Source organism: Anomalospiza imberbis, chromosome 18 (assembly GCF_031753505.1).
Source record: "Anomalospiza imberbis isolate Cuckoo-Finch-1a 21T00152 chromosome 18, ASM3175350v1, whole genome shotgun sequence".
Taxonomy (NCBI): domain Eukaryota; kingdom Metazoa; phylum Chordata; class Aves; order Passeriformes; family Viduidae; genus Anomalospiza; species Anomalospiza imberbis.
Genome location: NC_089698.1, coordinates 10,675,297 through 10,696,305, shown reverse-complemented (window position 1 = coordinate 10,696,305; position 21,009 = coordinate 10,675,297). Strand labels below are relative to the sequence as shown.

The 21,009-nt window shown below is 43.1% G+C and overlaps 1 protein-coding gene across 8 annotated transcripts in view; it reads left to right on the top strand.

Annotated features, from left to right (window-relative positions):
* Positions 1–6,178: 6,178 nt before the first annotated feature.
* The window catches only part of MSI1 (musashi RNA binding protein 1), a 67,767-nt gene continuing 52,936 nt past the window's right edge, over positions 6,179–21,009 (top strand). For 2 of the 8 annotated variants that reach the window (XM_068208979.1, XM_068208974.1), the window contains exons 1-3: positions 6,180–6,331; positions 6,712–6,837; positions 13,105–13,144. Coding sequence is in view for 2 of the 8 variants with exons in the window: in XM_068208978.1 (XP_068065079.1) it covers positions 6,246–6,331; positions 13,105–13,144 (126 nt within the window). In the remaining 6 variants the exon portion in view is untranslated. Of the gene's footprint in view, positions 6,332–6,711; positions 6,838–13,104; positions 13,145–21,009 lie in introns of all 8 variants that reach the window. The other 6 variants (XM_068208980.1, XM_068208976.1, XM_068208978.1 and 3 more) reach the window with 5 other exon arrangements.

Here is a 21,009-nt window from a genome sequence, read left to right as displayed (position 1 = left end):
CTGTGTAGTATAAAGGAATAGTAAGATGGCCAGAACCTTGGAAGGCTGTTGTGAAACACACCTTGGCATAAAAATATTGCTCAGTTATTTACTTTATCTGGGCACTGTAAACTGTTAAAAGTGCTTTGGTTTCTTTGTTCTTCTCTTATTTTTTTTAAAATTACAATAACCTCTTCCAGTACTTTGCTTTTGTATGATTTTAATTAATAAATAGTTTTAAGGACAGCTTTGCTCCCATACTGAAAGAAGTTATTCCCAGGTACTGTGTGTACCTGCACAAGCGTTCTGTCAGCATGGTCATGATGCATTTTGTACAAAGCAGCCCTCAAAGCACCGGGGCTTGCCACGTGCACACACACCTGCTTTGCTAAATCCACACTGGAGGTAGATTTGGCCTTTCCACACCTTCATCCTTTGGATTCAGGCTTATGACATGTCTAACGTATCAGACTTTTAATTTAAAAGGAATTTGCATGGGGATTTTTGGGGGAAAACAGAAGATCTGAGAATTATGTGGTACAATATTTCGGTGATGGAACTAAGACTAAGTTCTGTATCCTAAAGCAAATTTGTAGCAGGAGCTACATAAACAAAACTACTCTTGTTTGTAGCAAAAAAACCTTTAAGTAAGCAACAGACAGTAAAGTTTGTGAACAAGAGAAAACAAAGAACCAGCAAAATAAGCAAACATCTGTCTAGGATGAGGAAAAATTCTCTCTAAAATAAAACAGGTTTGTGAGCTGTGCTGCTGCAGCCTCAAAACAACATGCATGTGTTAAGCAGGAGGTGAGAGCAGCCAAGGTTTGCTTCTCCCAGGTTTTCCGTGACACCTTTGCTCCTCTGACAGTCTGGAAAATGCCCTTAGGAGAAGGCAGTGGTGGCACCTCTTAGCACAGCTGCCCCAGGAGCTCACCCATGTAGCTCTAAGGGGCTCGTGGAGAGCAACTGAAAATGGGGTTTAAGTCTGTCCTGAACTGGAGTGTGGTAGCAGGTTCATTGCAGTCTGAGTTACACTGATGTAAAATGGGTCTGTCTTAGTCTTCATCATCCCAACAGCTGTGATTAATCTCTGTATGAGGTGTATCAGGAGTTTAGTGGGTCTGATTCACATCTTTAAATGTAAATTAGGAGTGACTGCTGGGAGACACAAAAGATTCCGTAAGAATAATTTCTTTTAGCTGAGGGAAGACAGGCAGGTATTGAAAGAAACCTAGATATTTTAAGAGTATTGTGATTAATGTTTTGATGTAGTTGTATGAAATGTGTTTAACCCTACAATATGTGATGGTTATTATCACTGTGATTATTGCAGTCCTCCTGACAGCATGTGTTTTTACAAAGGTGTGTGGGAAATGAGGGAACAGTCAGCTCTGGCTCTGCAGCTCTGACTGAATTATTGACCCATGGCATGGGAAGCCCCTCTCAAACTCACTACTGTGCCCTGCAGAAAGGGTTTCAGGTATGGTTTTCCCCCAGCTGACCTATCTGAGGGCCTAGAGCTTGATTTAGAAAATACCTTATCACCTTTAAAAATCCAGGCCTAAATCCAACATTTTGAGGAATTTTCATCAGCTACCTTTTTACAAAAGATCCAGCATCCCCGGAACTTTCTGAGTGCAGAAATGCTACAGAGTTAGCTCTGAAAAGGGACAGGAAAAAAAAATATTAAATATATATATATGTATGTATGTATGTGTATAAAGTGGTAGTAGCCAGTCACTGAGAGAAAGCTGTTTCAGAGTAGAGGTGGGACAGGTGGAGGTCAGGCCAGAACTCCTGTTAACTCACTTGGCTGCCCAGTACCAGTGTCCTGCTGGGCGTGCAGCAAGTGACATGTGACACTTTGATGGTGTTGCTGTTCTGTTTAGCACAATTTGAACGATTGCAGGGAGCTGGTGCAGGTGGAGTTCGGTAGAGTTGATGCAGTACAGTGAAAAGGAATGTTTGTAGTGCAAAAGCAAGCTCTGGTTGTCTGTCCATGTGCACAGTAGTGTTGTGGGAGCAGAAGGCTTTGGCTTTCAGGTGATGGCCCGAAATTTAGTGAGTTTTGAGAACCTCCATTCCACCCTGATTCCGAATCAAAGGCCACTTGCCAAAGACTCAAAGACTTTCACCTTCCTTTCAGTTACTTTTCCCAGGTGCAGCGGTGGCTGGCAGCGAGAGGGCAGGATACCAGCGAGTCACGATGCGCCGGGAGGGAGGTACCGCCGGCGCCCGGAGCAATGCCGGCCCGGCCCGCCTGGTGGCAAACTGCTTTCACCGTGCAGTGAAGGGCCTCCGTTCATCAGGTCTGGGAACAACAAATGCGCTCTCGGGAACTGCAGGCTGTAATCTCATCCCCGTGGATTTTCGCGTTTTCAGGGCCCTGCTCATCCCTCTCGAATAGCAATATTGCCTCCATCAGATAGAGTTTTAACAAACGCGGAGTTCGTGCTGCAGAGATAGCGTCAGTGTCTCAAACTCTACGAAGTTTCTGGGGGCAAAAGTTTTATTCATCTTCTCCCTGTAGTCCTGGAACGGCAGAAATCAATATTCTGACATCTGTAAATCCTTTGTTCCCCTTTTCACCAGTGCTTTATCAGCTTTGGGAGGGAGGGATGGGGGGAAGAGGGCCTTGAGAGAGCCATTGTCCCTTCCCTCGGGAATGATCTGGAACTACTATGCAAATCTTCATTTGAAGACCCTGGGAACTGGGGGAGGGCTTTAGCTGCGAGCTCAGTGGGAGGGGAGCTCTGAATCCCGGCTCACACACTCCTGCCTAGCGCAAGGAGCTGGGAAGCGTCTTTTGAACACGCAGAAGAGACATTTTGTGCTTTGTGCGCTCCTGTGAGGCTTTGCACTCTTTATGTCTCCTGTTTTGTGCCTTTTTTTCTGCCTACTTCTTCTAAATGTTTGCATAAGAATTGAGGGCAGGGGAAGAGATCCAAGAGCTGCGATTAGCAGTGATGAAGTCAGAAGGGTGCAGCACCTCTCCTGCCTCCCTCTCACACCCTGGAGTCTCCCAAGCAGTGGAGCAGCTGCAGTGGTTCTAACACACCTACATCCCGATTACTGGCATTAGCATACGGCACGGGCACAGATTCAGTAAAGCAAATGATTCAGCTGGTCAGGAGTAGCGGAGTAGAAAAATTTGCAGTTCTGAAATTACCGCGTTGTAGCCAGGTCCTAAGAAGTCACCTCTTATAGGGACAAAGACCCAGAGAGCAGAACCTGCTTTGTGAAACCCTGTGGGCTGTCCTGGCTTGGCTCCAAGCTCCGTGTCACCTGTTTTGTATTAGGGCAGGGTCCCACTGACTGCCAAGTTTCCTGGAAGTTTTGTAGGATCCTCTCTAGACCTCATGGAAGGGGAGATATCCTGGCCTGACTTTGTAGCCACATGGATCAACAGGACAGTGGGGGAGGGACAACTCAGATGCATATCTAGGCATTTTTGTTTTTATAACTACTCTAAAGGTAGTCATAGTCCTTTTGATTTCCTGACCTTCATTTTCAGGTCGTCTGTCTAGTCGTTTATTTTTCAAACTTTGAGGGGTTTAATGTTCCAGAAAACTAAATTTTACTTTTGAACAATGACAGCCCTGGAAAATGCAACACAACTCACTCTCTCCCGGACAGCTGAAAAGATGTGACCACTTAAAAATCTCATCTTCTTTCAAAACCGTAGGAACTGAGCCCTGATTCTGTGTTACCTCCCACGTCAAAGCCAAAGCAGTGTAAACCACTGGTGTTTGTCCTACAATTACTTTACTGCTTTGTGGAGGTAAAGTGCTTCACAAGCTTGGTCTCATATGCACAGTTGGGTCTGAATCTGCTCTCGTTTTCTGTGTGTAACTCTAGCATGACTCAGCTGACTGGGGTGAACCCCTGGAATTGTGCTAGCTGGAAAGCAGCCTGGACATGCCCTCTGGCTCCTGTAAGTGGCCCCAGCACCTGTGCACGCTCCCGCATCCGTGCAGATGCTTTTCTGAGTACACTTGTTTGCATGAGGGCTGGTGTGTGAATGCACATTCTTCTCACCCACGCCTCACATACGCATGCAAACACACATCCTCGAGTGCACACAGTCATTCCCTTTCTCTCATACACGTTTGTGCACATACACAGACCTTTTTGAAAGCTCCTGTTTTCAGAAAGGTTTTATTTATAGGTCCTGGCTGGTTGTGAATGTGAAAGAGAGAAAGCCCCTCAGAGGGTTCCTTTCATGTGTAAATCAGCCTAGGCTGAGAGCATTGGGGTCACTGAGAGGAGGATTTCACTCTTAATTACTCAGAGAGAAAGCAGGCAGGGGACTTTCTCAAACTAATAGGGTTGTTCTCTGCTGGGGAAATCAGCTTGAGACGCCCAAATTTCTCTTGCATCAGACTTCGGGCTCTGATTCACAGGCCTCTTCTGCCAGTAGCAAGAGCTGTCTATGTGGCACTCGGAACAAACAGTTCAGCTTCCAAAACAGCTTACTTATCAAAAATGGTTATGCTCACTCTAATAATTGGGTGTTCTTTGGAGACCAATGGAAGAGCTGACCTAGCTTGCTTGGTTTTTATGCTACTTTTATTGACAAAGATATTAGTCTGTGATACATGTATCTGTGACTCCATCTTCAGTATTCTTTCAGACCTGAAAACTCAAATTTCTCTGCCAAGTAGAAAAATGGTGTCCAGAGATTAGTCCAGTGAGCAGGACTCTGAAGTTGAACTTGAAACCAGAACTGAATTCCCAGTTCAGCCACCGAATGCCTTTGTATCCTTAGCTGTGGAATGGAATAATCTCTCTGGAACAGGGCTGTTAAGAACAAAAGTCAATATGTATTATGATACTCTTGGTAATAAGGCTGTGAATGCCAAGGTAAATGGGTGTGTCTGAAGAGATGTGTCTTTTTCCTGGGATGCAATACAAGCACAAGCACGGGAATTCCTCTGCTGAAGTAGAATTGTCACCTTTCATCTCTGATCATAAAACTGAGTCTGGAAATCTACTGCAGAGGTGAGAACTCCCAGTCACAAGTCATTGAGTTGTCTAGAGGGACTTCAGGACCTGCTTGGGCCACCACACACTAATAGAAAGTGTAGCTGTCAGTAGTTGCAGGAAAGGAATCTGTATTGTCAAGTGCATACTCATGCGAGTGTGCACTCACATGTTTTAACTTCACCTGACAAAATTTACATCTTCTCATCTGTCCTTTTCATACATGGCCTCTGCTTTTCTGAACAGGAAATAAATGCATTGAGGGCTGAACATTCCCAGCCCAAGCACAAATACCCTCCTGGGAGCCTTGATTCAGGATTCTTGGAGCTGTCGTAGTTCAGCTTGCCTGGGAAGGTGGAGGGGTTTGTCTGGGAGCACCTGTTTGAAGATGCTGTCATAGTGGTGGGAGCCATCGGCAGATGAGGTCAGCAGACTGAAGTATCTGCAGAGGTCAGAGGGAAATGAATGGGTCATTTCTTTTGCAAATGAAGAGCTGCAGCCTGGAGCAACCTTAGTAGAGCCCAGCATGTGGGTCCAGGCCGTTCCTTTTATGACCTAATGGAAATGGGGCTCAAAAGGACTTCCCTGATGGAGTTCTGTCTCCATTAAACAGCCTTTGATATCTTTCCGTCCTGCAGCATGCACTGGTATAGAACAAGAATTGGGGGTTATTCTGGCTACCAGCACACTCAAGAGGATGAAGGTTTTATGGCTGCATAGAAAACCTTGGGCTGCAGGGTATCCTTATTGCCTTTCCAGGAGGAAAGTCTTGGTTTAAGATGTAGAACACATGTATATTTCTGCTTTAGTGCTCCTTTTTACTCAACCTACACTAAAATAAGTAAATCCAAGGGCAGCTTTAAAATAATGCACATAACTGACCAATGGATTAAAAAGCCTGGATTCTGTTCTTCATTCTGGTTGTAAATTTTCAGTTACTCTGCAAAGTTCTATGGATGCCTATGCCTCACTTTTTCTGCAAAACACTGAAGAAAGGTAGTGCTTTTTGGTGTTTTTTTTTTTTTGTTGTTGTTTTTTTTTTTTTTTTTTGGTAACATCTTGAGGATTTAGGGTACAGGATGCTTTGTATATACAAAATATCACTGTTAGCACTGTCTGTCAGTGAAATCTCTTTTAGTCTACTTTTACGCAACGTTACTTTCTCTGAATTGTTGATTTAGAATTAATTTTAATGTTATATAAACGATGTCAGTTCTCTCTTGCCATTTGCTGTTTTGCTTCTTTCCAGACCACCGGGGAACTCCTTTAGCTGTGACATTGTAATGGGAGGTGGAGACACCTCGAGGAGAAGGTCGAGACAAGCAACAGCAATTACAGTCAATAACATCCTGACTTGCCTCGATTACAGGTTTGTGTGTGATCTGTGCATGTCATCTCTCCTATGAACAGGTATTTGCAATGAGGCAGGACATGAAAATAACTGTCTCCTTTGTAGGAGCTCTAGGAGCAGCTTCCTATTATTATCACTGTCTTTTCACAGCTTCAAGTAGAGTAGGGCAAGATGAGTGTTTTAAGGGAAGGCAGCTAAGGTTGGAGTCAATGTACTCAGGGTTTTCCCTCACTGCTGTGATGTTACAGCCATGAAAAGCAGCTAGAAGTTAGAACAGTCTTGGGACTGCCAGAACTTACACTAAAGGGAAACGTGAACTTTTGTTTAAATTTTACTTCTCAACCTCTGCTGTGTGTGAAGGGTTGTTTTTTATGGCTTTCATCTCTATTTTCCTTTAGAAACCTCAGAAGAACTGTACACCCTTCAAATCTGTGTTGATGTGTTTTAAATGTATGATGTGGAGCACATCCACTCTCAGTAGGCTGCAGGAAGGAGCCATAAAATCATAACACATCTTTGGAGGGGTAAGCTTGTTCTTTATTTCCTAGAAGCTGGGTTTACACCACTTTATGTAGGAAGAGCTGCAGGACAAGATGAATGTTCCTGAGGTCTCAGAGACAATTTCATGTTTGGGGTAAGGCTGAGGTTAGCTGTGGAGCCTGTGTCGAGGCAGTAATTTGACAGCAGATATGGGCACACAGTAGTGCAGGCTCTGAAAATCGCAGAAGCCTGCTGAGTTATTGTGAGCTGGAGGAGCTTTTCTGTTTGTGGGCACATGGGTCTGCCTGCCTCACATTGTGCAGACATAACTGAGACATAAAGGAGGCTGGCAAATTGCAGAACAGAGATGGAAGGGGGAACAGGGGGCTGAAAAAGAAAAGTTAAGAGTTCATAGACAAAGGACTCAAGCCTAGTTGTGAATTCCTAGCAGGTACTTGGTCTTTAAATGAAAACATTTGTCAAGTAACATACTGGTTTTATGTGGGAATTGGATAGATATCTGCAAAGTTTTGGTTTTTGTTTTGTTTTGTTTTGTTTTGTTTTTTTGTTTTGGTTTTGGTGTGATTACAAGAGATTTAACAGAGAAAGCAGTTTTACTTTCTCCCAAGGTATGTATTTTTTCATGTACCAAAACTATATAGGGCAGGCAGTATAGATGACAGCACACAAAGTGAGACACAGATATAATGTTTCTACAGATTTGGACTGATTGTAAATAAGGCATATAATGTGGTTTCCTTCGGGTAGTGTCTGACCGTTCCACCAACAGCACTGGTGAATTATCCAGGGCCTTGCATCAGCTGCACTTTGCTACACCTGGCTGCTGATCTGTGTCCCCTGTCCCACAGACCCACTCCTCTTTTACCTGGCAATGCACCTGGCGTTTCCATTCTGAGCAGCACCTTTCTCAGACCCTTTATTATGTCTTGGCACTGCACTGGGACCTCAGTGTCATCATATAGTGCCTTGGCTGTACTCAGCAGTGGCTGTGATCAGGCTGAATGTCTGTGCTGTGCCTGTCGCTGAACTGCTGGGACAGATGCATTCCACAGAGCACAGCCAGCTGCTCTGTCTGGGCTGTGTGTAACCCCTTTTTGGTGCCTGTCGGGGATGTAACAGGCTCTGCACAGCAGCTTGGTAGGCAGTCCCACTGCCACACCTCTAGCTGATGCACAGGCTTGTAGTATTTTTTGATTGGATCCTCATTTGAAATTTGTTTTTGTTTATTTGTTTTGTTTTTTAAACTTTCAAAAGCTTTTTCTTGGACCCTGAACCATTCCTATGCTGGTGCCTTGTGAGTTAGTAAGGACTCACAAGTTTTTGGTAGATGCGTGCAGAAAGTAGCTACAGGGTTGGTCATTCCTGTAAATCGTTGGATTCTTCATAAATTTAATTCTGGGCTTTTCCTTAAAAGCCCTCTCCCAAACTGGACACAAGACAATGGACACCAGCAGGCACAGCTCCCAGTGACGAGGATATTGTCACATATCCAAAAGCCTGGTGGGAGGAGCAGACATTAGGTCTGAATTCATCCTGGCAGGGAGATTTGGCTGAGAGAGAAGGAAAAGAAGGTCAAAGGCAGCTCCAAGGAAACGGCTTTGGTTTAAAATGTTTCATTAGAGTTTTCACACTGGAAATACAAAGTATGAGAATACAATTACTTGGCAGAGAAGCCATATTTAGTAACAGTCCTGTATACTTTCAGTGCTCTATATGGAAGGAGACACAATATATCCCTGGCCACCTCAGCAAATTACGGGTTTCTCTTCATAAATGTGTCTTTTTTCCAAAATATTTTACATATTTTGGAGGGGTTTTAAATCAATATTGATAAAATAAGTTCTTTCTTCAGTAGATCATTGCTCTCTTCTGTATCCATGTAAACTTTGCAGGGCAGACTGGCTTTATCTGAGCAGTGTATCAGTGTCAGTGCAGCTGGGAACAGTTTTGGGATGCTCACCTCATGTTTTTTCCCTTCCCCTCTCTGTCTGTCTTTGATTTTTCCTGCTGTAACTCAATAAGGTAATCACAGACACCCTTCTCTAAAGGGTTAGTTTTTCCTTATTAATTCAAGAAGTTGCCTTTTTGAAGATACTTGTTATCTGCCACTTGGATTTTGTTGCCTCAGGAAGTTTCACCTTTCCATGCAGGCAGGGCTGGGAGTTTGGACTGATGCGGATACCTGCAAGACCTGCCAGTGCAGGGCCATGGTAGGTGTCACCTGTGGGGAGGTAGGAAATGGGGTACCAGTATGTCTTGTCTGTGTTCTTCTTATGGGACATAGTTTCACCAAACAGCTGAGCAACTGAAATGTCACAGAGGAATATATGGTGTGGGTGGCTTTTTTAATGGGAAGCCAGGATTAGTTTACATTTGCATTTTTTCTGGTTTAAGTTATAAGCTAAAAAGGCTTTGTCATCTCAGTGGCAGTTTTATTTTGGCCTAGAAAGAAGGGTTTCCCAACAGACTGGCAAAACACAAGCACACATACAGTGCCCTGCAAAGGTAATTCCTTACCAGACCCTGAAACAGCTGAAGTACAGGTTGTCTGTCTTGCACACTGCTAATCTCTGTGGCATATTTGTACCCAGGTTCCTTTGTCAACACCTGGAATAATTTTTATGTTCTCTTTTGGCCGTGCTGGGCAGTGTGCTGACAGGGCCCTGAGCGCACCAGCTGATTCTGCAACCTCCTACTCCCGTCCTACAGGTTTGGCTGCCTGTGTTTGAGGTCTGTCATGATACAGTGGAATGCAATCTGGGATCAGAGTGCTGTGAGATGAGCTGTCTGCCAAAGAGCTGGGAGAAGCCAGCTGGGGCCTCCCCAGTTCCATTGGGAGCCATGGCACAGAGCTGCCCTTGTCCTCAGTCCTCATTTGGGATGGGCTGTAAGGCTGTTTGTGCCTGACTGTGGACCTGGCTGTGGCTGATCCTGACTTGAGTTCCTGGCTTCGCTTCAGACCTGGCACTTCATCCCTGTGGGCTCACTGATCTCCTGGCTATATGTGGTCACTGTCACCAGAGCTGCTCTGCTCTTCTTGCTTGGTCACTGTGTCTGTGTGCTCCTTTACCCAAGGCCCCTGCTGTCCTTGCTGCCCGCCCTGCTCACCTTTGCTTCTCAGGCTCCCCAAGCTCCTCTGCAGCTCCTGCTCTGCCCACCTCCTGGCATGGACCACAGCACCTCCGTGTATCTGAGACTCCTGGAGGGGATGGGCAGTGATATGAGAGACATTATTGCTATGACAATAAGGAAGATGTGGCGTTAACTTTGCCTCTCTTCAGCTACCTGAAAAGCCAAGGTGAAATTCAGGTCTATCAGCACGAGCCCGGATGCCGGGAGAGCAGCCGGCAGGAGGAGCTCGCTGGACACGTCGCTGGATCGTTCCCAGGCAGTCACAGACGCATGTTTCAAGGGCATCGCTTTAGATCTGCCTTCTTGGGACTTTCTTGCAGACAAACCACCAACAGCAGAAGACAGAGGAAACTTCGTGGTATTGCAATCGAGCAGCCCCAGTGTTTAATATTAAACTTTTTTTAGACTTTGCTCAGCTTGTTTCTCCCACCATGATGCTTTTATCTGTCATTATTTTTGATACTTGAGGTGTTCAGGAAGATATTGAGGATGCCTTTTAATCCCTAGAAGTGGCCAACTGTTTTATTTTCCAAGAAAGCCAGCGTAATTTCTTGGACAGCATTCTAACCACGGAGTAAAGAATTCAAAAAGAATGTTTGTCTTAGCATAGGAAGATATCCTCCTGGAGTCCTCATGACCTCTGAGAGGACATGCAAGCAAAAAGCTCTGAAATCTATCAGTACCACTCTGATTATTGGCTTGACAAAGTTATTCAAACAGTTCTGCCTCCTTGTATACAGTTCACCTATGTCTTCTGTGAGAAGCGGGCACAGAGGACAGTAGTAGCTCTTTTGCACAGCACAGTGTTCTCATTAGTTAGGTGCAAAGTGTCACTCTGCTTCTTAGGGCCAGTCCTGCAGCCCTAAATTTCACAACCTCCATGGCTGGGCCTCTGCACCACCTTTAAAAATAATTAAGATTTTTTTTTTAATTGGCGAATTCTTTGCTTTTGTAAGTCTGTCCCTCATTTAGTTACTAAATGGGAGCTGGGTGCCTTCTGGTCCTGAAGGTTGCTGTAATAATTATTTTGATTCTGAATGTGCCAGAAACTATTCTAATGCATATCAGTGTAAATTAAGTCAATAGAGATTCTTCAAATTTATCCTGGTGTTCAAGAGAATGGAATTCATGCACTTCAATTTACAGCTTATTAAGTGATCAGAATTAATGAACTTGCAATGACCTTTTCTGTTCTTGTTTACACATTTTCTTCCTAGTCACACATAATGTACATGATTTAGAAAACCTAGAGAGTTGAAAAGGCAGCATGTGGGTCAGATATGTCCCATGGAGCACAGCATTGTGCTTCAGGCTTTAATCATATTTTCAAAGCTGCAGTGTAGAAATGGCATCTCTGTTGATACTCAGAAACCCAGCTTGATTTTTAGAACCCTCTCTGCATTCTTAAAGCTAGAAAAACACTTGTATTGAGGAACAGTGAAGGAGTTCTTCAGAGTCACTGGATAGATGCTGAACAATTCCTTTTTTTTTTTTTTTTAGCATTATTTTTCAATGTGGTACTGTATTTCAGCCTGGAGGTTGGGAATAATACAAACCATTGGATCCATCTTTCCTTCTATTCTGAAATTTGGAAATCACTTGGGATGTCACCAAGAAAACCTCACATAAACCCTCTTTTTCCCAAGACCAACTGAACATTATTCCACTGTAATTCAGCTCAGTGTTTGAATGATGAAAGTTTCCCTTTGATTTGCCTAAGGCTAAACTATGACTATGACTAAGGCTAAACTTGTGAGGCTGTGTGCTCATCTGGTCATTCTCTCTGACTTCATGGTATAGGATGAGTTCTAAATGCTTAATCGGATCAACTACAAAAATTTCAGTGACTTTCTATTATTACTGTGAGAGAGAACACCACTAATTTGTGGAAATTCTAGCAAATGAAACAGGGAGAATTGTGAAGCAGCAGTGATTTAGGTACCACTGCACTTGGAGGTGTGAAGCAACTGGGTGATAGCTCTCGCATACCAATACCTTTATCTCATCTCTGTCTGTTGTTCTAGAAATGTTATGTGAGCACACAGAAAGATCTGTCACCAGATAAATACAGGGCTTGTGCAGCAACTTCTGCAGAATTGGAGAAGAATGGAGATCCAAAGTTAGAAGGAAAAAGAAACCCAGATGTGAGGGAGTTAAGGGTGCTCTACTAGAGGAGTACTGTAAGCATGCACAGGAGCACTGACAGTGACATTTAGAGAACCCATTTACTCAGGGAGTGGAGGTAGATGGGGCATTAAAATGCTATTGTAAGAGAGAATAAGAGATTCCTGAAGAGGACAACGCTGCTATCACAGCAACACATACACAATCTGCTTGAGGGCATGCACGTGCCCCAGACATTGCCAGGGGAGCTGAGAAGCTTGAGAAGGTTGCATATGAGGCATATGTACAGGGGGGGGTGTGAGGCTTATGGAATAAATCCCTGTATGGGAGAGCAAAATCTTCAAAGGAATGGCTGTAGATAATAAACTGCCCACAAGAAATGAGAAATAGAGGGCAGGCAGCCACCCCACCCTGAGCAACTCTGCTGATGGCTGTGGAGAGTGAGGGGGACCATGGCAGCGGACGGGAAAGAGGTTTTAAGCCATGTGGGCTGGTTCTGGCCATGTATGACTTGCTGGAAACCAGAGAAACTGGTTAGTAACTCAAGCAGGCCAACATGGAGCCCAGGGCTGGACAGAGCTCCGAGGAGAGCTACACAAGTCACTCACCCTGAACGTGGTCCCTGCAGAGAGCTGAAACTGCTCCCCTCTGTGCTGGTGGTGCATCTCAGGGGCTACCGGGCACTCCCTGTGCCTGAAGGTACCATGCAGAGAGATAGTCCCTGGAAGCTGATGTATTCCTAATTCTTTACCTCTTTTGGCTTATGTACTTGCATACTAATGTTAAAAGATGAGAGAGACCCTCAAAGGCAAGGGTAGAGAATTGACACCATACTCACTGAGCATTTGTAAAAACGGAGGGAGGAGACCCCATGGTTGCATCCAAGGAAGGCAGGGCATGCTGGATTCACAGGACTCAGCTTAAAGTATAACTGACATAAAATTCCAGTTGAAAAACAAATGTGTCTTAATATGAGTTTCAAGTACTACTCTTTTTTTCTGAATTTCTTAGTTTTTTCATTCTTCCCTTCTTAGTGCTGAGTATTCAAGTCCTCAAGACAATAACTTAACAACAGTGAGTATTTCCAAGTCCTGTTCCTTTAAAAAGTTCATAAAACTTGTCACAGTACCCTAGTAAAGCTCTTTCTGCTGTGCTATCTAATCCAAAGTAGTTTGTGTCAGATTTATGTTCTGGCAGCTCTGTGATAAACTTGGACTCTACTATACTGCAAACACAAAAGATTACTTAAACTTGTTGTTATTGAATTTGAAGGACTCTCTTGTTTCATGGATCCACACCCTCACCCTCGTACCAAGACTGTGCTCTCCAATGGCTCTGTACCTTATACATTTCCAAACTTAGGCAAACTGGAATGAAGACATTTCCACCAGTGACAATTTATTATTTTGGTAGATTTAGACTGTTCTTTTTGTTAAAGTTGTGCATGTAAAAAAAACAGAGTAGAAGATATAAAGTATTGGAGAATTCAGTGAGGTCTGGTATTTTGACCAAAGGGTCCTTGAGATGTGAAACTCAGGTTTTCCCTCTGTCACTTAAGTCTCCTTAATCCGGATGTCTCAATTCATAAGGCTGCCCTGAAACTTTGGATCAACCTGGTAAAGTTCCTAGAGAAAAACAGTTATGCAGAAAATTAGCCGACTCTTGATTCCCCTGGTGTGAGGCCTTGCAAACTTGAGCCTGAAAACATAAAAGACTGAAACTGATGTCGGTCACACCCTCATCACAAAGATTATAGGTGTAACCAGAGGAGGAATTCATCACAAAATCTCTCTGAAGTCAAGCAGAGCTCTGGAAACAGCTGCCAAATACCCAAGGCCAGAGACCTCTCATCCCAGGGCCGGTTCATCACCTGTGTTATCTGGGCCTCAAAAGCTTGTTCTATCCCCAGTATGTGGAAAGAGGAAAGCTTACTGACATCCTTTGCAAAAACTGGAATGTTTTATTTGTGAGTTATGTTTGGTGGGTTTTTTGGTTTTGTTTTTAGCTTGTTGGTTTGGGGTTATTTTAATGTTAAAATGAGTCAACATTTGGCTGAAGGAATAGTAATTTTTTTACTATGACTCCAGGAGAAAAAGGGATTTACTATCTCCCCACTTCCAAGTGAGAAGTTCACCTTATAACAGCAGATGTACCTTGGGTTTGCAACTAACAGTGATTAGCATCTGTAACAGTACAATGGTCTGTACTGTCTGACTGCCCCTGGAGCAAAAAAATCAGTTCAATCATTTATAATTCATCTTTAAAATACTTGTCTTGAAAAGGCTATATATTACTGGTGTATGACCATGCAATCTGGTGTCTGTGTTGTTTCTGTACTCATCACCATCACTATTTTGCATGTTTGTTGCCTGATTGCACTGACATTTGTAAAACATTCATGAAATTTGGGGGTTTTCTTCTAATCTTATGTCCCAAACTGTACATGTAGCTCAGTGGGACTCTGGTGGAGGGTCACTCTGCATTACCCTGAGACCTGCTGGAAGTCCAGGTATGCACAGGCAGCAGGGACAGGCGAGGACACGGTGAACTTCTCCGCTGGGTTTTGGTTTCAAGCCCCATGCTCTGTGCTGTTGTGTTGTGCTGTGAGAATCCTTCAGTTCTTCTTCCCTTTGGGTCTTTAATGCTAGCAGATGGAAATCCAGCTCAACTTTCAAAAACTCTGAATAATTTATTAAGAACAAAATTGTTGGGTCTGAGAGCTGGTTCTTTTCTCTTTTTCTTTCTCCTTTTCTCTCTGTAAACTGCCTTTCAAAACCAAAGTTTCTAATTACAGGTCAGGGAGGCAGGTTTAATCACACAGCAGAGCCCTTGATGAAGCATTAGAGAGTGTTATTTATACACCTGAATTAATAGGGATGCAGCATTTCAGTTGAGAAGAATAAGGTGGTTTTCAATTTCACTCTTTTTATGTGAAACAAACCACATCAGATTCACTGAGCTTTTTGACCTAAATTATTTGGATTCTGAGTAACTAGCAAGTAGCTGCTGTGCAGAGCTAGGGAAAAAAAAAAAAAGCAAGAATAGACAGAGAACTGCTTACATAGCAGAGGAACAACAGAAGCAGGATGTATTGGAAAAAGCTGTATTGGAATGGAAAAAGGAAGCCATTGGGAAAATGGAAAGGGTAGAAATGCATATATGCAATTGTCTACACCAAGGAAAAATTTTGGAGAGCAGTGGCATCCACAGAAACTGAAGGGCAATGTCAGTCTCTTGGCACACACTTAGATACCTCAAAATATTATGGTACTTTTAGGGCCAAAAATAGGAGAGGTGGAGATGAAGCATGTGAGGGGTCCCTGTTGCAGGGAATGGGATCCCTACCCCCTCACCACTTATAATCACCATCAGCTTTTGGTGGAGGTATTTGTTCTGTAGTACTGGAAAGAAGTGGGGAATCCCAGACAGAATTGTTCTTGCTGTGCTGGGAGCTCCAGTGTGGCTGTTTTACAGCAGCACAGAGATCCATGTTCCCTGCTAGTTTGGATATGAAACTCACATTCACTGTGGACTTTCATCCAACTTTATTCCTGTATCGAACTTGTATATTTTGGCTTCCTGCTTGGTTTCTGCTTAGAAAGTCTGTGAAAATTTGTAGCAGCTTTCTGGACAATGTTTTCAGGGCAAAAAGTTGGGCTCCTGTGTCTATGGATCTGATTCTTTAAGCTGTGAAATACGCTGAGATCCTGATGGGCAATGTTTGGGCTCTGAGATCGGTTTGTGTATCTCCCACTTGGCAGCTGTGTTGGGCCACATGATGGGCAAGGGGGTCCCCAACACCAGGCTTTTCCTTCTGGCTGCAGTTTTGGTTGTGGTTCACCTGTGGTGCCTGCAGGGCACCTCTCCCACAGCATGCCCTGCAATACCAAAATATCTGCCACATAAAAATCCTAAAGTGACAGAGAGGGAGTGTTGCTATGCTTCAAAATAGCTAAAATGCAGGTTCTGTGGGTATGGAGCTGAGAACAGCAGCAAGGATACCAGATCTTATGCTCAATATGTGAGATTTGGCATGGCCTTGAACTCCTAGAAGCTGCATTTTGCTGTGAGCAGTAGATTCCTAGAAACTGTACCCAGTAGTCTCTAAGCTTAGCTAAGAGACAGATGTATTCAACACAGTCAGTACCTATATGATATATTACTTAAGGAAAAAAAGGTTATCTACTTGCGTAAACTTAATTCAATCCCAAGATAATTTTTTGTTTGGTATACTTAGACTGTGAACCCTCTCCTCATGTATGTCTGCAAATCATCACCACAGCGCTGGAGCAGTGTGTGCAGGGAATAGGAACTGATTCACCAGGTCCAGAGCATCACAGTGCCCTGGCCATTGAATCTCTCCGAGTGTCTCCAGCAGTGTGTCAGGATCCAAAACTGGGCTGCAGGCTGGATGGAAACTCAGTTGCAGAAAAGAGGTCAGAAGCCTGAGAGAGCAGGCAAAAGGGAAGTGTTCAGCAGAGAAAGATGAAAAAACACTGCTCCCCTGGACATAGTGGGAGCAGCCAGCTATGCTTCCCAGGCTTTGCATTGCCAACAGGAGGTTTTCTACCAGGCTGCCAGGGAGGAGGATGTGAAGTCTGTGTGTGCCCTCCCTCTGACATCCCTGTTATTACTGTCACTTGCAGGTGGCTGACACCCACCGTGACAGAGGCAGCCGAGGGTTTGGTGTTGAGCTGTACACCAAAGACAACTTGTCTCATGTGTGATAGTCCGATTTAGAGAGCACTGCTGCTTTTTAGTATATATGTGGGTTTTCTTCCCCAAAAATAGCTACCTGTTGAAGTGGGAGTATTTCAGAAGGGGAGAGGATTAGCAGTGGTGACATGGACGGTCATATTTCAGGGCAAACACCTGTAAATCGGTCTAAGCCTCTAAGTAGCAACCTATTAAACTGAGTTCACCTCAGCAGCACTCGCCCTGTGTCTGCTTGAGAAGGCTGGATCCAGTTACCCAGCCCTCAGAGTACAGCTGCTGCTCCAAGCTCAGCCTTTCCCCATCTTCTGTAGCACTGCAAACGAAGCAGCTAAAGGATGTTAACAGCTGACAAGACAAAACACATTAAAGAGGTGATGACATCTTTTTAATACATCATCTGTATTTCTACTTCTCTCTTATCCCATTTTTGGCCCCTCTTGGAGCTCTGAAATGCTTTTCCTTCTTGTTTTGTTTTTATGAGCTTTTTAGTAGAGAAATTCTGTTAACATTAGAGAGGTTAGATTGAGTCTTCCTGTCCTGTCCCTTCTGTTCTGCTAAAAAGCTGCCAGCAGGGATGTGTTGCCTGGTTCTCTAGAGGGGAAGCACACAGCTGTTGTATTATCCCATGCCCTTTCCAACCTGCAGGTGTGCAATGAGAAATCAGAACATTAATTTGAATTCTCTGTTATTGCCACTGGTTTCTGGGTTTTCAGAAAGGACTTGACCTTGTGGAATTTCTGAATGAACTGCTGCAAACTCCCTTTTAATGAACTTTGTATAACAAAGTGCTAGGAACACTTTTCCCATTGATATATGGCTTAACCACAAAGTATTAAAAGATACTTTGTGAACAAACATTCCATACCTGTGACCTGGCAGTGAAAATGTTACAGGGTCACAGAGCTCAATCCAGTTCTCTCAGCAACTTCCAGAGTGATTTCTGACATTACAGTACTTTGTTCTTGGTTTCCACTGGTCCATTATCTTAGAAAATAACAACCACCTGACCAAGACTCTGAAGACATGTGAGATCTTTGTCTAGTTCGTGTGTGCAACTGAGATCGCATAAGGAAAGTATCCTTGTTTTTTCTGATATTTAAATATTCTGTTAGTCACTCTCCTTTTTGTATCTTACGTGTGTATATATATATATATATGCACTTTTATAAAATTTACTTTATATAACTTACATATACCCTTCTCCTAAGAAAATTAAAAATTGGCATTCAAAAAAATTTGCATCCAAATAATTCAAAGTGAATATCATCCCTTGTTTACAGATTCAGAAAGTAAAATTTCAGCAAAGATTTATACATATGAGAGAAAAATAGGAGTCAAATGTTATATAAGCATGTTTCTGTAAGTATGTGTCCTGTGTTGCAGTAAGTGTTCGGAGATCCGTCTGGCTTTGGAGTTTGGGAATTACTGAGAACAACTGGTGTGCCTCTGAGATGCTGCATTCATCCTTTCAGGACTGTGCTGATAGTCACTTTCCTTGCTGAAACACCTCGCACCCCTAGTTTCCTTCCATGAACAAAGAGTGTTAATTTCTTAAGAAACTTCTGCTAATTGTAACATAAGCAGTCTGGGGAGAGGGGTAAATTCAGCTGTATCAGAAAGAAGATCGAGTTATTCTTGTACAGAATAATGAAGATTTGGCTGTGTCAAAACCGTGTTCCCAAATTTTCTCTGGTGTTTTTGGGAAAGACTGCACTGCTGTGGGAAGCACTGTTGGCCTGGGTGAGTTGCTGGCATAAAGCTGGTGATAAAAAATGCACTCTGTGCCATTGCCTGGGTAAAGAACATTTCATTTTCTAGTGGGCATGAGGAGTTGTCAGTGTCATTGAAATTTTGTAGCTCTGAATAGTTGCTGTAAATTTCATCTGGGCAATATCCCCAATTGTGTTAGATATAATTACATTCAAAGTTCTTTTTAATCATTTATTTGGAACATGTCCCAAGATTCAGCGGTTTTGGACTGGGACAGAAATTGAATTATTTATTATCAATTAGAGGTTGTCAGAGCCTTTGACACCACGTTGAGCTGGCATTGTTTGGTATCTGTATTAATGATCGTATAGATAAAAGCATGAAATTATTGGTTGGAAAGCTTTTATTCTAGGCTGAGAAGGCTAGTTTGCATACTTGGCTGGATACTTCCCTACACTCACTGTCATTATGGCTCTGTTTAATCAAGTCAATGTTGCCTGTGGAATTGCTTGCCCATAAATTGATGAATTGAGTGTAAGAATAATTCCCCCTAGATTGAACTCAGTTGTGACTTCCCTTGCCATCCCAGCCCAGCACATTTAGACTCTTCTGCTTTGGCTGTGGTCTGCTACAGACCCTGGAACAATCTTAGTCACATCTGTTCTTTTCTTAGAAGAGCAATTTATTGATGGCTGCTGGTGCTATGGCAATGCTGGATGCTGAGCCTTTGTTCCCCCAGGTGAGGGGATGGAGCCCATAACCTCACAGGTGTTCCTGGGCTCTCTCACAGCTCTCTTGTGCACCCTTCTCTCATCCATGTCAGTCTTAACAATAATTTTTCTTATTGTGCTTTGGCACTTTGCAAGAAACCTCAGCTTAAGAGGGAGATCACATTACAGAGGAGCATAGTGTGGTCCTAGAAACATCACTGCAGAAAGGGAAACTGCCATGGAATCACAGGAAAGGAGCATGGAGAAGATGCACTTGTCTCCTTGAGTGGCTGAGGAGACATGATGCTCATGTGAAATTGTCTTTTCCCCATATCTTCTCAATTTTGTTGCCAGGGTTAGTATAGCCTTAGTGGGAAAAAGAAAGGGGGAGAAACCCTTCCGAGGACATACTTGCACCATTTTTTGCAGCAAATAGGTTTTTTCTGCCTGCACTCAGAGCTGCTGGAAGCTGTGTGCATTAGCCTTGTAGAGAGACTGATCCAGCATATTACAGGATGTGATTTGAACAAGGTTAAAAGAAGTTACATGCTAGATCTGCAGAGAGTGGGAACTTTTCATATGATAACAACAAAAATTCATAATTCCCTCACCAGTCCTACTCCCCATTGAAGTAATTTTCCAGTGTCTCCTGAGAATTCCAGCTTCTTGAAATTTATGTACATTTCTCAGTGGGATCACTGATCTGGTGTTTTTCTTCTTCTGATTTTCTTTTCTTGCTTCACAACACACTTATCAAAAGCAGGGTTGTCCTACTGGCACAAGGAAATTTTTTGCATACACAAGTTTTCCACTTATTTCATTGCAGTAGAGGAAACTGGGACTAGAGAAAGAGAGAAGTTCTCATTTTACTGGGAAATTTTGAGATTTCAAAATCATTCCAGAGTGTATCGCATTTTAGATCAAGCTTTCTTACAAAATTAAACTCTGGAAACATTGTCTTTTTTTGATCAGAGCAGCTCCTCTGATTTAAGTGTCTTTAAACAACAAAAAAAATCTAGCTTTTTATATAATTGTATATATTTTTTTTTATTTTGGAAAGCTTTCCTCAACTATGTGCAGTACATCAAAAAAGCCAAAATAGGCCTTTTTGACATTATTTAAATACCACATTAATTTTGTTAAACAGAGAAATCATAAAGTTTTTCAAAACAGTTGGCCTTCAACAAACATATTTTTTTCCTTTAGCATTCATCCACACACAAACACTCATTATCTAGACAAATATTTTAATACTATGTAACTCTCATTCTTTTCAAATTGGTGACTGTGTGTTAAGAAGGACCTCTTCCAGTGATCTCACTTGGAAAAGCCGAGGCTGCATGTATCCAACCTCAGGCTCAGTACTGACTTCCACAAAGGAAAGTATGCAACTGGAATTCCTGGAACAGGCCTCGCTTGAAGTATGTGCTTTGTATCAAAGATGCTATTTCTCAAGGAAAAAATAAACCAAACCAAACCAAAACCCAAGCCAACCAAAGCTCAGCCCATAACAACAAATCAACAAAAGTAAAGCCACGTTTGTTATAAATCAGTTTTTGTCTTCATTTGCAGAAGGTGCAATGGTCTCTTCATTTGCTCAAATCCTTCTACCTGAGGAAAAAAAAAAAAAAAAGTGGAAATGGAGAATGTGGCCTGTGGAGCTGCGGTATAATGCGCCTCAAATGCTACGAGCAACTCCTGTCTCACAATCTAGTAGTGATGTTTCTGTCTCCCCGCCTCCCTCTCCAGAAGCTGACAAGCAGCAGCAACTCTCAACTGAGGCAGACTTGGGAAATGACTAAT